The following is an 18233-nucleotide window of genomic DNA, read 5'->3' on the forward strand; positions in this document are numbered from 1 at the left end:
CACTATGCTACCAGAGCTCCTAACAGATTTCAGAAATAATGCATTCATAGCAAAGTTAATCTTTTTGTGAATATGTGTTTTTCACTGCTCTGGAGCCCATTTTATAGGAATATAAAATACTAAGCAGTTAGTGACTTACTGATGGAATCATGTCTACATGGGAGGAAAACTGCAACTGAATTGAAATTGAAAAAAAAAAAAAACTCTCTAGGGAAATTTCAATACAGTATAAGGAGTTCCACTGCTTCTCTGTCAGTTTGTCATACTGTGAAGGTTTATGTGTTGCTGTGGTGTTGAAAGCTATGTCACTGGTATTTCAAATACAAGCAGGGTCACCCAAGATGGACAGGTTTCAGCGGAGCTTCCAGACTATGACCAACTACAAAGAAGGACATGACTAGACATGCTTCTGAGACAATTGACCACTGAAAACCTTATGAATCAGGGAAGCATTGTCTGATATAATGGCAGAAGATGAACCCCTCAGATTGGAAAGCACTCCAAATATAACTGGAGAAGAGCTGCCTTTTCAAAGTAGAGTTGACCTTCAGGATGTGGATGGGGTAAAGCTTCCTGGACCTTCATTTGCTGCTGTGGCACAATTCAAAATGAGAAGAAACAGCTGTAAACATGCACTTATTACCAAAACATGGAATGTATGAAGTATGAATTGAAGAAAGTTGTAATTTGTCAGAAATGAAATCAAACACATAAAGATTGATATCTTAAGCATTAATGAGCTGAAATGGACTCATATTGGTCATTTTGAATTGTACAGTTATATGCCAGGATGACAAGCTGAATAGGAATAGTGTTGCATCCACCATCAAAAAGAACATTTCAAGATCTATCATGAAGTACAATGCTATCAGTGACAGGATAAAATCCATATGCCTACAAGGAAGACCACTTAATATGACTATTATTTAAATTGATGCACCAATCACTAAAGCCGAAGATGAAGAAATTGAAGATGTTCACCAACTTCTGCAGTCTGAAATTAAGCAAACATGCTTTCAAGATGTATTGATAATTACTGGTGATTGAAATGTGAAAGGTGGAAACAAAGAAGAAGCATTGGTAATTGGAAAATATTGCTTTGGTGATAGAAATTATACAGGAGATCGCATGATAGAATTTTGCAAGACCAATGACTTATTCATTGCAAATTCCTTTTTTTTTTGCAACATAAATGGTGACTATACACATGGAATACACAAGAATCAAATCAAGTACATCCATAGAAAGAGACAATGGAGAAGTTCAATATCATCAGTCAGAACAAGGCCTGGGGCCAACTGTGGAACAGACCATCAATTGGTCATATGAAAGTTTAAATTGAAGCTGAAGAAAATAAAAAAGACCACAAGAGCCAAAATATAACCATAAGCATATCCCACCTGAGTTTAGAGAGCATCTTAAGAATAGATTTGACACATTGAACATCATGACTGAAGACCAGATGAGTGGTGGGATGAAGGACATCATACATAAAGAAAGAAAAGACAGGAATGGAAGAAGACTAAAATGGATGCAGAAGAGATTCAGAAACTTGCTCTTACATGGAATGCAGCTAAAGCAAATGGAAAGAATGATGAAGTAAAAGAGTTGAATAGAAAATTTCAAAGAGCAGTTTTAGAAAGCAAAGTATTATAATGAAATACGCAAAGACCTCGAGTTAGAAAATCAAAAGCGAAGGACATGCTTGGCATTTCTCAAGCAGATAAAACTGAACAGAAATTTCATGCTTTGAGTTGCAATGTTGAAAGATTCTATGGTCAGCATATTGAAAGACACAGGAAACATCAAACGAGGATGGAAGGAATACCCAGAGTGACTGTACCAAAAGGAATTGGTCAATGTTCAACTATCTCAGAGGGTAGCATGTGATTAAAGATCAATGGTATTAAAGTAAGAAGTGCAAGCTGCACTGACAGAATTCATGAAAAGTAGGGCTCCAGGAATTAATGGAATCCCCACTGAGATATTTCAAGAAGGGATACAGCACTGGATGCATTCACTCATTTTCACCAAGAAATGTGGAAGACAGCTACCTAGCCAACCTACTGGAAGAGATCCCTACCTGTACCAATTCCAAAGAAAGGTGATACAACAGAACGTGGAAATTATCAAACAATATCATTAACATCACATGTAAGTAAAATTTTGCTGAAGATAGTTCAAAAACGGTTTCAGCTGTATGTGGACAAGGAACTGTCAGAAATTCAAGCTGGATTCAGAAAAGGACTATAAGGAATATCATTGCTGATGTCAGATGGCTCTTGGTTGAAAGCAAAGAATACCAGAAAGATGTTTATCTGTGTTTTATGGATTATGCAAAAGGACTTGACTGTATGCATCATGACAAATTATGGATAGCATTGCAAAGAATGGGAATTCCAGAACATTTAATTGTGCTCATGAGGAACCTGTACATAGATGAAGAGACAGAATAAAGGTATTGTGCATGGTTTAAAATCTCAGTAAAGGTGTGTGTCAGGGTTGTATCCTTTCAACATACTTAATCAGTCTGTATGCTGAGCAAATAATCCAAGAAGCTGGACTACATGAAGAAGAATGTGGCATCAGGATTGGAAGAAGATTCATTAACAACCTGCAATATGCAGATGACACAACCTTGTTTGCTGAAAGTGAGGAAGACTTGAAGCACTTACTGAAGAAGGTCAAATACTACAGACTTCAATATGGATTGCACATCAACATAGAGAAAACAAAAATCCTCACGACTGGACCAATAAATATCATCATGATAAATTGAGAAAAGATTGAAGTTGTCAGGGATTTTAGTTTACTTGGAGCCACAATGGATGGTCATGGAAGCAGCAGTCAAGATATCAAAGGATGTATTGCATTGAGCAAATCTGCTACAAAAGTCCCCTTTAATGTGTTAAAGAGCAAAGATGTCATTTTGAAGACTAAGGTGCACTTGACCCGACCCATGGTATTTTCAATAGCCTCATATGAGCTCTGATAGCATAGTGCCTAAGGCACTGCTAACCAGAAAGCTGGTGGTTCAAACTCACCAGCCATTCTTCGGAAGGAAGATGGGGCAATCTACTTCCATAGTGATACTGCCTCGGAAACCCAAGGAGGGGTCACGATGGGTCGGATCTGACTCGACACCAGTGAGTTTTGGTTTTTTGTTTGTTTGTTTTTTCATGTGCATGTGAGGACTGAACAATTAACAAAGAAGACTACAGAAGAATTAATACATTTGAGTTGTGGTGTTAGTGAAAAATATTGAATGTACCATGGACTGCTAGAAGAATGGACAAATCTGTCTTGGAGGAAGTATAGCCAGATTGCTCTTTAGAAGTGAGAATGGTGAGATTTCAGCTCTCATACTTTGATCATGTTGTCAGAAAGGACCAATCCCTGGAGAAGGGTATCATGCTTGGTAAAGTAGAGGGTTAGAGAAAAAGGGCAATATCCTCAACAAGATGGATTGGTCCAGTGGCTGCAGGGATGCGTTTAAGCATAGAAATGATGGTGCGGATGGTGCAGGACTGATCAGGGTTTTGTTTTGTTGCACATAAGGATGCTAAGGGTCAGAGCCGACTCAACACCACCTAACAACAACAACAAACTGCATGAGGCAGTTCTACTCTGTCCTTTAGGCCACTATAAGTTGGAATCGATGCAATAGCAATGGGTTTATAGATTCCAGGGGGATCTCTTTACACCGAGTAGTGAAAATACAAGGATAAATGAGACAAAGCTTTAAAGGAACTCCCAGTTAGTCAAGGAGTCAGGCAAGAAAACAGTTTATGATGATACTGTGTTAGGTCTATGAGAGAAGCAGACACAGGATATTATAGTGGAATAGAAGCATTGTACAGACCTTTAAGTTCCTGTTTACTCCCATAGACTCAAGTATTTCTTCATTCACATATTGACGAACACATTCACCCATTTGTTCAACAACATTTATTGAGTCATTACCCAATCCTAGGCATTATTTTTTTTTAATGTACAGTTGTAGAAAGCTGATGATAGAAATGGTAAGACAGACCTAGGCTGAAATTATGTTAGGGTTTGTATGTCCTGTTTAGAGTAACAGACACCTGGGAAACTCTAAAGATTTGTAACTGAGGAAGTGACTGATCAGCTTTCAATTCTAAGATAATTAGTCTTGGAGCAGTCTTGAGAGGTAACTAGAAAGGGAACTTCAGATGACCATTTCAAGGTTTTAAGCCTGGTACTCTTTCTTGTGTTCACTTAGAGGCCTCTTGCATTTTAAAGATCTCTAGTCCCATTCTTATTAATTGTTTTTAAAGGCAGTAAAATATCAAGCTTGTGTGGAAATATTATAGTATGATATGCCTTCTAGTAATCAGATTTTTGTTCTAGTAACATAATTTATATATATATATATATATATATATATATATATATTTTCTATTTTACAGCTTTGGACACTTGTCTTGATTTTATGGCCAGTCATTATCTTCATAATTTTGGCTATTACCCGGACCAAATTTCCTCCAACAGCAAAACCAACTTGTAAGTAACTGAAAACTGTTTGTTTCCTGAAGTTATGAATTTGAGTTAAAACTAATTTTGGTACAACTTTAATGTTTGTTCTAAAATGTATTGTTTTGAATAGCATTTTCACTTGAAACGGTTTGTATGAATATTTTCCTTTTTTTTTAATCCAGTTTTTTTGAACATCTAGTAAGTTGAATCAGAAATATTTATCTAGAAAATTACAAAGCATATAGGAGCCCGAATATATTTTAATCTCCATCTATATCATTTTGATTTATGTATTATTCATATCATAAATCTCACCATATTATGTACATCAGAAACTAGCAGCCATCTCAAGCAAGATCCTTCTTTACCTTTGTGGCAGAAACCACACTCGTATTTGATCAGTTGAACAGATGAAATCTAGGGTACTGTACAAATGTCCTCCCTCTAAAAACGAACAAAAGAACTCAAGGGCGTCAAGTCGGATCTGACTCATAGCGACCCATCCTTGGGTTTCCAAGACAGTATCACTACGGAAGTAGATTGTACAACTTTCCTTCTGAGGAGTGACTGGTGGGTTTGAACTGCCAGCCTTCTGGTTACCAGTCAAGTGCCTTAGGCACTACGCCATCAGAGTGGTGTAAATGTGCTGACACATTTAGATGAAGAGAAGATTGTTTTCCAATTATTATTGTTTCAGTTACATCAAGTCATTGTTGAGTTATAAAACTGGCAAAATGCCCAACTCATTTCACTATTTTATTGAATGGATCCTGAATGGATATGCAAAATGGATTCAGAAATTTTTTCACACCTGAGATGAGCTTCATACCCCCAATAATTTGACCAATGCTGTTTTTTTTTTTTTTTCTTTTTTGAAGCCAGTTTTCTTAGTGAAGGAGGAAAAGCCAGATCAGATTATTCTCATCTTACAAAGCAGCCATCTCCTCAAAAGCTTCTTGTAAATCAAATTTCTGTAAATCAGATTGTATTTCAGATAAATTATAGTGATTTGCCATATAGAATACCATGGTGAATTTTCTAGTAAACAGAATAATGAGCTATGACTTTTGAAAATCAGTACAGTATTTTTCAATCACCCAGTCTAAGAAATAAAATGAGAGGCAGGGTAACATCTACTTGAATCATTCACAATAGGGTCATTCAGAAGAAAATATCAGTTCAATTAGGGAAAAACATTTAAACTCTTGGGGCAAGAATAAGTAATTCCTTACATTTGAATAGCACCTCATCATTTCTAAAGTGCTTTTGCCTAAGTAATTATGTAGCATTTTTTATGAGATTACATAGGTTGTCTACAAAAACAACATAATTTTGTTCTCTTCATATTGTTTGTATATTAGGTCTTTCTGACAGATTAACTCTATTGTGTGCTGTTGGAATTTATACATTCTTGCATATATGTTAAGTAACATGTTGTGTTGTTGTTATTTGCTGTCCAGTCACCCGACTCATAGCGACCCCTCCTTGGGTTTCCAAGGCAGTATCACTATGGAAGTAGGATTGCTCAACCTTCCTTCCGAGGAGTGGCTAGTGGGTTTGAACATCCAGCCTTCTGGTTAGTAGTCAAGTGCCTTAGGCACTATGCTACCAGAGCTCCTAACAGATTTCAGAAATAATGCATTCAGCACATAAATAGGACAAATACTCTTTGAAATACTGCTTAAGATGTTAATTATCAACTTGCCACCAAAAGTGAAAGAAGGACCTTAATAGTTCATTTTAACAACTTCTTTTTAGAAATTTCACCAATTTCTTCTCTTTAATGATTTTTCAGTATACACAATTTATCTTACAAAAATTCCAATAGAGGAATGTAAAGTCTGTGAGTGAGTAGTCTTAAAGGAATTAGTGCTGCCTGATACCATTTAGAGACTCATGGAGAAAATAATGGAGAGCTCTTGTAATTCCACTAAATTAGAAAGAAAAAACTGAAGAAACAATGCGACAAGTGCCTCACAGACTTAAATCTAAAAACCTCTAAAGCACAGTATCCAAATAACCATTTTTCACACACACACACACACACACAAACTCGACCTTGTCAAGTCAGTTCTTACTCCTAGGGACCCTATAGGACAGAGTAGAAATGCCCCACAGGGTCTTCAAAGCTGTAAATCTTCCTGGAAGCAGGTTTAGAATGGCTGACCTTTTGCCTTGTAGATGAGCATTTTAATCACTGTGCCACCAGGGTTCTTTGAACCATGTTTTACTGTGAACCAGTTATCTGATTCTGGTAAGACAAAAAAGCAAGGGAACTCACTGCTGTCAAGTTGATTCTGACTCATAGGGACCACCATTGGGTTTCCAAGTCTGTCAATCTTTATGCAAGCAAAATGCCTCATCTTTCTTCCATGGAGCAGCTGGTGGATTGGAATCACTGACCTTTTGGTTAGCAGCCAAATGCCTTAACCATTACATCACCAAAGATCTTTAATCCAGTAATAGTTAACTATTACTAGAATTAAGTATTAGTTAATTATTACTATTACAGATAACTATAATTATCTGTATGTTTGTGGATAGGAGAGAACAAAATTAAAGGATAGCTCAAACACTGAAAGTATTTGTGCCAATCTAAAAAGTAGTTAATTGTTTTTTGTTTTATTTTTAAATTAAAGCTGAAAAGGACTTTCTCATTTTACCGATGAAGAAATTGGGACCCAGGAAGATTATAATTTCCCCAAAGTCAAGCATGTGGGGTCGGGGAGAACAAGTATTGAAATCCTCATTTCCTTCCTCTTTGTCCATGAGATTTGTTGTTTACATCCAAATTCTTTCAGGTCTTAAGACTTTCATTTGGAGAAATAAGAGCCACATACAAATTGTGCCCAGAAATATAACTCATCCTGTAGTCAATAGACTATAAAATGTAATTTTGTAACTGGAGGTGCTGTTCTGCAGAGTAATGCAGAGGTTCTAAGGTTACTGTAGAAGTAGTTACTTCCCAGCAACTTTGGTGGCAGAGAGCAAATAATTTTGAAATTACAACTTGGACTTTAGGTCTTTCTGTCCTCTTCTAATTTCTTCTTTATACTCATCAATTATACAGAAAGATTAAAATTAGTTAATAATAATCATAAGAAGAAGAAATATCTGTGATCTGATACTATGTGCCAGGCACTTGGTGAAGTGTTGGCAGTATTATTTATTTCACAACTGAGGAAATTAATGCACAGAGAAATTAAGTAACTAGACCAAGATTGGAGTTAAAGTGTATTGCCAGGGCTTGAACCCTGGCAGTCTGGCTTCAGAATCTGCTTTTAAGCTCATGGACTTACATTTTTTTAATCATAGTAGTCAGTACTAATTTTTCATGTTGCATTTTGTGGGCTTAGCAGAATAGACTCAAAGTTAGAAATTAGGAATATCGACACCTATCTTTCTATTGCAATCATGAGATCAAGAAGTGTGAGTAAGAAATGCATTTCAATGTATGTATCAGAATTATCCGAAATGTAAGTAGTCACTAAAGAATGTCACCTCTGTTTGACTAATTCTGGATTTTACTGCAGTGGTAGTATCATAGGAATCCAGCCCTGCTTGTAAGAGTTGAAACCTGGTCTGGGCTACTGTGACTTCTTCAGTGCTTGTTGGGCAATAAAGAAATGAAGTTGAAACTCTAGCCTACGCCCCTGGCTGAAACTTGGCTATGCTGAGAATGGGAGTTGGAATCCCTTGGGCACATTCTGCTCCTGGAATAGCCTTCAAATCTGTAGGACTTCATAAATCATTCAGAATGAATATAATTAGCAACTCAAAGGACTCTCTCGGTAGTCCTTTGATTGATGGGAATCTGGAGAAGTCTGGACTGTGGGTGAGCAGGAAACTGCCGCAGTCCTCTCCCACTGTGGGCTCCAGTCCAGGGCAAAACGCTTGTGTTTGTCATAGTCTGCCCCCACTCCTTCCCTTTGGTTTTGCTGCAAATGCTTAAGTAACCAGCATCCACAACTAAAAATCCGAGGGAAAGAAAGCTTCCTAAGCCTGGCAGGATGGCCCTCATGCTTCTCGTTCACACAGGGCAGAATGGGCTGAGGCACCAAGTTTGAAATAGTTCTCACCTCTTGTCGTCTCCACATGCAGTGGCTCGTCAGAAGGAAAACTTTAAAGCTGAAATACCAAGCTTAGAAGCAAAAGAAAACAAAACAACCCCGCCCCCCCCAACACCTTCAGCCTAAACTAAACCAAGCTATAAAACTGGTAGGTTTGAACCATCAGCCTTGTGGTTAGCAGTCAAATGCCTTAGGCACTGAGCCACCAGAGCTCCCAGCTACAAAGTGCAACAAGTTTATTTTGTCTCCTTTTAACACCGACATACCCAGGAAAGTGTAGGCAAACAGTTCCCAATATCTGAAGAACTGGCTAATATTTAGAAACTGTAAAATCCTGCCATGATGAGATCAATAGACTCAAAAAAAATCCAGTCTGTAAAACACAGAGTCACAATTTCATGAAGTGAATGAGAAACAATATTTTTCAGGTGGTTGAAAATATCAATAAAAGCACAATGGCAGAGATAATGGAAATTATACTGTAAAAATATGACCATATATTGTACTAAACCCAAATATCATGAAGTTATCACTTTCTCATACCCCTGCCTCTTCAGAGGATAAGAAACGGAGCCGATTTCACATTCGAACAGTAGCTGGGTGGAGGGCAGGAGCCAACACACCCAGAGTAGTTTTATCGCAAGCTTACACTGAGTAGCAGGACTCTTGGGTGCTGCGAATGGGTGAGTGCTCAGCTTCTAACTGAAAGGTTGACTGTTGGGATCCACCCAAAGGTGTCCTGGAAGAAAGAAATGACAATTTGCTTCCAAAAAGTCACGGCCATTGAAAACCCTGTGGACCATACTTCTACTCTGACACACATGGGTTGCCATGAGTCAGAACTGACTCAATGGCAAGTGGTTGATTTTGTTGTGTTTTATACTGAATACTAGTGTTCCACATATAACTCAACAGCTTTGGTAAATGCAAAATAACCCTACATTCTTTGCCTGTCTTTTGACCTCCAAAGCACATCTTTTGTCTTCAGGTATGCAGTAAAAGTAATAATAGGAGTGAACACTTACTAAACACTTCATTACATATCACATACTGTGTTAAGTATTTTACATATGTTAGCTTAGTTAATACTCACATCATCTCTTTCAAGTACATAATATGATTAGCCCTACTTTACAGATGGAGAAACTGAAGCCCAGAGGTGTTATTTACTGGTGCCCACAAGGCTCTATGTGCTGGGATTGGATTTTAACCAGGCCGTTTTTACCTGTGGGTAGAGTGGTTTTAGGCTGAGTTGAGGGTGTCAACAATGGCAATCCTGATTTCTGGTTCATATTAGTTTACAATGTCTCCTTTTTCTTCCTCATACCACCTAATAGTGACGCTGTTGATTGAACACAGCTATAAAAGTGAACTCGATTTTTTTTTTTTTTCTATTTATCAGTAGCTCTTGACAAATGTGAGAAGGGAGATTGAGATGATTAATTGTTGGTTATGGGATCTATGCGTGCTGTCCAACCTACAGTACCTGGGTTGCTAAGAGAAAACCATTGTGTAGCTTCATGTTGAAAGGGCTCGTGACGCATCTCACTGATGATGGTTGTGAAAACCAAAGTGAGGTTTGTGCCGACTCTGCTCTTACCGCTGACTTTTCCTACAGTGTGTGTCCATGGAAGTGAAAGCAAGTGAATGAAAGCAGGATTTCAGGATGCGCCGCGCTCTCCAACACACCCAGGATTTAATAATAAGAGCAGAGGGACCTAGAGTAAATAATCACCTTCTCGATTTTGATTAGGTCAAAGTTAATGTGGACTTTTGTCCCGGGCACTCAGGAGTCATCGTCATTCACATTCCAGTCGGGGATTGCCTCATCTCGGTTCTCATGAAGGCCAGCAACACTAGCTCCGGCTCTCACATTACCAACGTCTGAATCATCTTTGACTCCACCCTTTCCTTCACCTCCTATAACCACTACCCTTCAAATTAGGCTTCATCTTGAGAAATGTGTCTGGGAGTTATCCCTTCTTTTTCATCCTTCCTGACATCCCCTGGTTCCCGATCTCCTTGGCTTATACCTGGATTTTTTGGAAATTGCTTTGAATCTTCACATGTATTGTCATCAGATTAATCCTCATAAATACTCCCTGGGCCTATCAAATTTCAGCTCCTCTTTGCTTTTCAAGAATTTCATAATCATATTTAATATAGTTTTTGTTCTTTCTGTGCGTGGGTAGGATGCCTGTGCAGTGTCTGATGTTCCTCACACCTTCCAGGCTCCTTCCCACCTTCTTGCAGGTACCTTGGCTCATCCGACAGCACCCGTTGCTGTGGAATCAGCTCCGGCCCATGCTGACCTCATGTGTGTCAGAACAGTGCCCCATAGGGTGAGGGATGGCTGATTGTCTAGAAGTAGGTTGTCAGGCCTTTCTTCCAAAGTGCCACTGGGTGCACTCCAGCCTCGAATCTTTTGTTCATCCCATACAGGGACTCCAGGTCTCATCCTAAATGCTTATTAAAAGCTTAGCCCCACATCCAAAGTTTCCCCGTTAGTCTTCCCTGATCACTCAGACTTTAGTGACCTCTCCTTTATTTCTCTCTCGTTGCTATATTGGTTTATAGCAGTCTTTGGGTGCTTTGTGCTTTGACTTTTGACCCATCCTTTAGGCTGGTAGTGCAAAAATCACATCACAATCTCATATTCATATCAAATATGTGTAATTAGTAACACAAAATAAGAACATAAATACTCACATGTCCTGGTCATAATTTGATCCAGATTGGGGTATAGATATGGATGAGTGGATTACAAAATTCATGGAAAGGTGCACTAAAAATAAAAAATTAAAAAAATGAAAAACAAAAACAAAAAACACCTCAATGTGAGATGGGCAAAAGGCAAGGAATTAGCTTGTTTTGGGTTTGATTCTTCTTGTCAGGCTTTAGGTAAATTGGGCTGTGCTATCAAAAATGTCTACAGTGCTCATGTAGGGAAAAGAAAAATGGATAAGGCTTGTCTTCCTCCTCTCGAGTACAACTGACCTGGGAATTTCCCCTGTGGATGCCTAACAGCTCTCCTGAATGGGCATGAAAGATTTTTGTGTGGAAGAGATTTATAGTCTGCTCCTTGTTTAAGAAGTTCCAGAAAATACTGGAATAGCTGTTGGATTTCACAGTCAAAACCCCATCATTGACTTCTTCCAGCAAGTCAGTTAGTGACATTTTAGGAAACATTACTGACCCTTTATATGGCAACATGGAAATAAATTCTGTGAAACTCATAAAAGCTGAGATTGGAGTTAGATTGTGATTTTGCTTGCTCTGGAATTCTGCACAGAGCTGTCTGGAACAGATGGGGAAAGTGAATGTGCTTACCCAGGGATGGCCACAGCTTCTGTTGGTGGCGCTGCCTGTCTCCCCCAGCTCCTGGCTTGAAACTCTGCCATTCTCTCATTCAGTACAGACACACCCTAACACCCTAATACCAGATAACATAACAAAGGGATTTCTCAACTACTGTCCTCTTAGGCTCAGTACTCAGAGTTACTTCAGAGAACCAGAAATACCTTGAGGAACAGTAAAACTTAATTTAACTAGGAGAAAAATAAAGAGCAAAGAACAATTGATTGCACGGTAGGGTTTTTTGTTTTGTTTTTCCCCTCCCCTTTATGCATCATCTCCACTTCAGGTGATTTACCTTGAAAGCTTCCAAGAGATGCCTGCTTCATTGAGACTGTCCAAGGGAGCCTTGTGTCTTTTCTTTTTCACTCCTTTTCTTTCCCTCCGTTCATAAGGAGCAGAGTGACTCCTGCTAATTTCAGATGAGGAGCTCTTGATGATAAGTAACCCAGGATGATGAGAAGTAAAGATGAACGGTTGATTATTTATAACATGCTCAAAAGTATAGTAACGTTAGTTGCTGAGGTTGCCAATATCCACTGATGTTTTCAATATCTCCTTGAAGCAAGAGTTGGCATTAACAAAGTAATTCCAAGAGATTTACCTTCACTTTCCAGGGAGCGTAGAACCCAGACACAGGCTCAGAGGTGGGGGCCTGACTACATGGTTGGCTGACTGTGTGCTTCTTGGAGTGACTGTTCCATTAAACTTTTTTCTAAGCATCACACAACTTGACCTACCAGACCTAAGTCATTTTATGCTAATTTCACTATTCAAGTTTTCTCATTTTTTTTTGATTAGGTCAGATCATATCTTTTATCTTTGATAAATAAACCAGTGTATTTTTACTGTGAAGCCACCTTCATGGAAAATACTAAAGCATACAATGTTCTCTGGGTTAGAAACAGAAATACCTGAACTGTTCTCCCATTTTAAAAATAAATCTTTTATTTGTTTTGATTATATATATATATATATATATATCAAAACTTTTTTGATTATATACATATATATATTACCAAAACAAAATTTTATTATACATATATGTTTTATTTTATACATTTACATATACATATACATATATATATATACATATATTTAGGAGCTCTGGTAGTGTAGTGCCTAAGGCACTTGACTGCTAACCAGAAGACTGGCAGTTCAAACCTACCAGCCATTTCTCAGAAGGAAGGTTGGGCAATCTACTTCCATAAGTGACATTGCCTTAGAAACTCAAGGAGGGGTCTCTATGAGTCGGGTTCAACTCGATGGCAAATATCAACAACAACAACAACATATATATATATTTTATATATATGTGTGTATATATGTGTGTGTGTGTGTGTGTATGTTATTTTTATTGCAAGAAACAATATATGGGTTAAGAGGACAAACCGAAGATCCAGACATCCAGACTCCCCAGGTTCGAACACAAACTTCTGGGACAAGTCTCTTAGATGTTCCAAACCCAAGTTTCTACATGTCTACACTAGATATAATAATAGTACCTACTTCATGGTGCTGTTGTGAAAATTCAATAAGTTAATACTTGTTAAATACTTAGAAAAGTGACTGGCATATAATAGGAAATATATCAATGTCAGATACTATATTTTTAAATTAACTATAGTACATAAAATAGAATATACCATCAATCATTAAATATAATTTATCTCATCATTATCTGACAGATGAAGAAACTGAAACTCAAAAGTATTTAGAGGTTCTATCCAAGTTTCACAACTTTTATTCATACCGTCACCACATATTTTAAGGCACTTATTATATTTTATAAGAAATAAGTGTGTCAGGAATTATTGTGCAATGAGATAAATCTCACAGTGAAGGCAGGTCCAAGAAGCAGAAGCACAAGGAGGATGGTGTCATCAACTTTGCGTGGGGTCAGGACTGAGACAATGGCAAGGAAGTGTATCACAGGAAACACTTCGGGGAGTGCCAAAAAATTCAGTGATCAAATCAATCATATTTCCATGAAGTATTCTTAAAATAGAAAAATATTGGAAAAAAAATCGATGATGAACAAAATATCAAAAGTTTAAATAAGGCAAGACTAGTGTCTTAGACTTGGTTTTACAGCGAAGTAAAACCAGTGAAGCTTACATGTGTATGTACAGAGATACTTCTCTCAAGGAAATGGCGTGCACACATGGTTGCAGAGGCTGGCAATTCCCAAGTCTGTGGATGAGGCATCAGGTTGGAGGCTTCTCCTGACTCCCATCGCTGCAGGGGCTGACGAACCTGAGATCACAGGTCAGAGGGCATGCTGCTGGCACACGAGCTTCGAAGGCTGAAAAATCCCAAAATCTCTCAGGCAATATGGCAGGCCACTGACTCAAGTTCAAAGGACTGGAGATCAGAGGATGATGAACCAGATGCAGGATCCAGAACTGAGCAAAAAGCCCAAAGAGTTTTGCCAGAATGTCCATATATTTTGGAAACAGGCCACACTCCCTAGGAAACTCCCTTTCAACTGATCGGCTGCTCATTGCAGATCTCATCATGGAAGTACTTACATTATAGCAGATCTCATCATGGGAGATAACTACATAATAACTGCCAAACCACTTAGGGTCATGGCCCAGCCAGCTTGACACACAACCTTCTCCATTGCAACCAGTATTACACTTTTTCTTTTGCCTCACATTCCCGTGGCTTACCTAGCACCACCTGGGATATCAGGAAGGCTCATATATGTCTCATTATATCTCAGTATAAGTTTTAAAGAATGAAGAGGAGTTTGCCAGCCAGACAATTAGTGTCTTTGCCTTCTTTATAGAGAGTGGCACCAGGCATGAAAGAGTTATTTATGCCAGGAATTTGGAGTCTGTTTTGGCTGAAAGAGGAAGGTGCTTGCTGAGAGGGGTGGGAGATGAACCTGTTGTTGTTGTTGTTGTTATGTGCCATCAAGTCTGACCTGACTCATAATGACCCCTTCTTGGGTTTCCGAGGCAGTATCACTATGGAAGTAGATTGCCCAACTTTCCTTCCGCTGAGTGGCTGGTGGGTTTGAACCGCCAGCCTTCTGGCTAGCAATCAAGTGCCTCAGGCACTATGCTACCAGAGCTCCTAGGAGATGAACCTACTTGGACTAAATTATTGGACTTTAGCATGAAGATGGTGGGAAGCCAGTACAAGGGAATTAGGCTCCACATTTTGAAGAAAAAAGAAGTCAAAGATTCTGTGGATACATTTTATACCACTAGCCAGATTAACAGGATCCAGTGGTGTGATCATAATGTTATTAAGTGCCATTGAGTCAATGTGGACTCATCCAAACTCCACGTGACAGAGTAGAGCTGCTCCATTGGGTTTCCTAGAGTGATGATACCTTTATGGGAACAAATTGCCAGGTCTTCCTCCCACAGGGCCTCTGGGTGGGTTCAAACAACCAGTCTTTTGGTTTAACAGCTGAGTGCTTAATCACTAAGCCACCAGAGCTCCTTATAGCACTCATTCAACATGTTTGAAATATTTAGCTCCCTCATGTGTGAGGACCCCAAACAATACAAGTCCTGCCTGCAAAGGACTCTGGGGAAGAACCAGAATACCCGAGCGAGCAGTGACTTGGCCAGAAAAATCATATCCAACCTCTGACTTCATGGTAATGTCAAGTGAAACCCATTATTACTAAAACAACCCCATCCATCATTGATTAGACATGGTTTTTTTTGGTCCCCCTGCACATGAAAAATGAGCTGTAGTGGAACAGTAGTTAAAGTGCCTAGCTACTAACCACAAGGTCAGAGATTCGTGTCCACAAGCTACTCCACAGGAGAAATGTGTCAGTCTGCTTCCATGAAGATTTACAGCCTTGGAAAGCCTACGGGACAGTTCTCCTCTGTCCTACAGGGTCACTATGAGTCAGAATCAACTCAACGCAAGTGGGTTCTACACATAGGCACTAGGTATATAAACCTCCATCCCACACTGCCCTGCACGACCTGTACCCAGCGGAGTCGGGGCACTTCATTTGCCTGTCACAAGATTTGTAGTGCTGACCTCTGTCTGGAAGTTCTCTGATAAAAGCTAGATCCAACCAGCCTGGCTTTTTTCTCCTTTTTTTTAAAAAATCTGACCTGTGCCCATCAGAGCCACTTCTGCTTCTGGTCCAGTGGGGTGCAACACTCATGTAGGGCCACTATGAGCCTTGGTCCACACTTCACTCCTAGCACCCAGCTCAGTGTGTGGTTATTACTTTAACCAGCTTTTACTATAGTCATATGTAGCTTAATGTCCATGATATGCTCTGTGAAATAGGATGTTTTGTGATTTGGATATTGTGCTAACACCTTATGATACACAGGCAGCCCTGGATTATGAACAAGTTCCATCCTTAAATCCATCTTTAAATTGAATTTGTACGTAAGTTGGAACAGTTAGTTATAGTTTGTAGCTAACATGTGTTAATCAAATATTTGTCTTAGTTTACAGTATATAGGGCACCTTCCTATGCATAAAAAACATTAAAAAAGAAAAAAACTTTTAGATACAGTAAAACATCTTTAACATAATGGATATAGTAATAACAATAATAATAATATTTTGATGTGACTCAAAGTAGTGCCCATTTGTTATTATGAACATTTGTGTGTACCTCAAATTTTTAATAGGCTTTACAGGAGTTGGAAGCATGGACATATATAAGGTCAGATGTTACCTGAATGGACGTCATATGGTGCATGATTGTATTTTATAGATGAAGACATTTATTTTCAGATATTTTAGTGGCAGACATCACTAAGAGTTGAGGATTTAATTCTTACTACCCAAATCCTCTTTGTATTCACCATGCAATCTATCAAATAGAATCACTTGTCTCTATTAGAAATACTCACCTTGCTCTTGGTGTCGCTAACTGAACTACTCTCTGGAATATTGCCTGGGACTTATTAGTTACTCAACAAATATTTGTGGAGGTAATGAATGAATTTTCATACAACAATCAATGAAGGCTAGTGGGTATGAAGAAATCTGTTAAAATTTACTCACAAGTCAATGAAAAGCTCAAGAAATACAAACTAGTGCTTGCCTCTGGTGCATGTTACTAATTTGTCATATTGATTAAAAGGGCACTGAATATACAAAATGTGGAGCTCCTGTGGTTTGAAAACCTTAAGATCTGATGACCACACATAAGAATTCTGCGGAGAATGGACTTTATATCATTACATCATTGTTTAAAATATAATCTCTTCTGGAGTGGGGAGGCAATGAGGGAGGAAAATAATTGTGCATCAGTTAGATTCCTCCCCTGTGAATAGCATTCTACTCCGATATTTAACTCACAGACAAAGGGAAACACTACCTGAGCACACATGTATCTCTCTACACAACTCGAACACAATATATTCTGACAAAAGTTTGTACCAAGCTTGAACCTAATCTACTGTGAAAGCTTCATTCACCTCCAATGAATCCTATTATCTTTAACAGGCTGTTTTTAAGATTGCATGCTAAGCAGAGCTCTGAAAACCAGGGGAAAAAGATACAGAACTTTGATACATGGCTTATATTCCTTTCATAGGCATGCCAAGAGCTAAAATTTAAGGTCTTTATTTTGTTGATTTAGCTTTAGATTTATGGAGAAATTTAGCATTAAATATATAATCCAGACAGTAAATGAGAAGGACTAGTGGATTTGGTAGGCAGGCTCATTTCCTGGATTATTATGAATTCTGTGAGGACATTAGTTAATGTAGCTAAACCTGTAGGACAATTAAGAATCCTCCTTTTTTCCCTTACAATAAAAATGCAAAGAGTATAAAATTTTAGCTCAACTAAAACCTAAAGCAAATTAACAAGAGTGGGATAGGGTGATTCTTTAGCATTAAGAAAGGTTGCTGAAGGTATTAGAGCAATGATTCCAATCCCAACTTTTGTTACATAGATTTCTAGACATATATATATATATGCACACCCCCTGAATACTCAGTAATTCATTAAAAAAACACTCATTTGTTATAACACCATGTTGAATTTAAAGGAAAATAACTGAGTCCTTCAATAAAATCATCAATAATCAAGTTGGGGTGTCAAGACGTTTTAGGTCTGAACCTAAAACCCAGAATCCTTTACGTAGTCAGCTCTGAAAACAGGACCAAAGAACCACAAATACATTGAGATTTACTTAAGGGAAGCTCTTTGGTGACTTGAGAAGTTAGGTAGGATTGTAGGTAGACATTAAGCTACATCCTGAAGAAGATTAATGTTGTTGTTGTTAAGTGCCGTCGAGTCGTTTCCGACTCATAACAACCCCATGCACAGCAGAACGAAACACTGCCCGATCCCGCACCA

At 38.5% G+C, this 18233-nt stretch overlaps 1 protein-coding gene across 1 annotated transcript in view; it reads left to right on the forward strand.

Annotated features, from left to right (window-relative positions):
* The window catches only part of ABCA12 (ATP binding cassette subfamily A member 12), a 214616-nt gene that overhangs the window by 14724 nt on the left and 181659 nt on the right, over window positions 1-18233 (forward strand). The window contains exon 2 of the mRNA XM_007935860.1: window positions 4431-4524. Within this exon, the coding sequence (XP_007934051.1) occupies window positions 4431-4524 (94 nt within the window). The remainder of the gene's footprint in view (window positions 1-4430; window positions 4525-18233) is intronic.

The sequence above is a fragment of the Orycteropus afer genome, unplaced genomic scaffold, assembly GCF_000298275.1.
Source record: "Orycteropus afer afer isolate SDZICR_OR568_19922 unplaced genomic scaffold, OryAfe1.0 scaffold00002, whole genome shotgun sequence".
Taxonomy (NCBI): Eukaryota; Metazoa; Chordata; class Mammalia; order Tubulidentata; family Orycteropodidae; genus Orycteropus; species Orycteropus afer.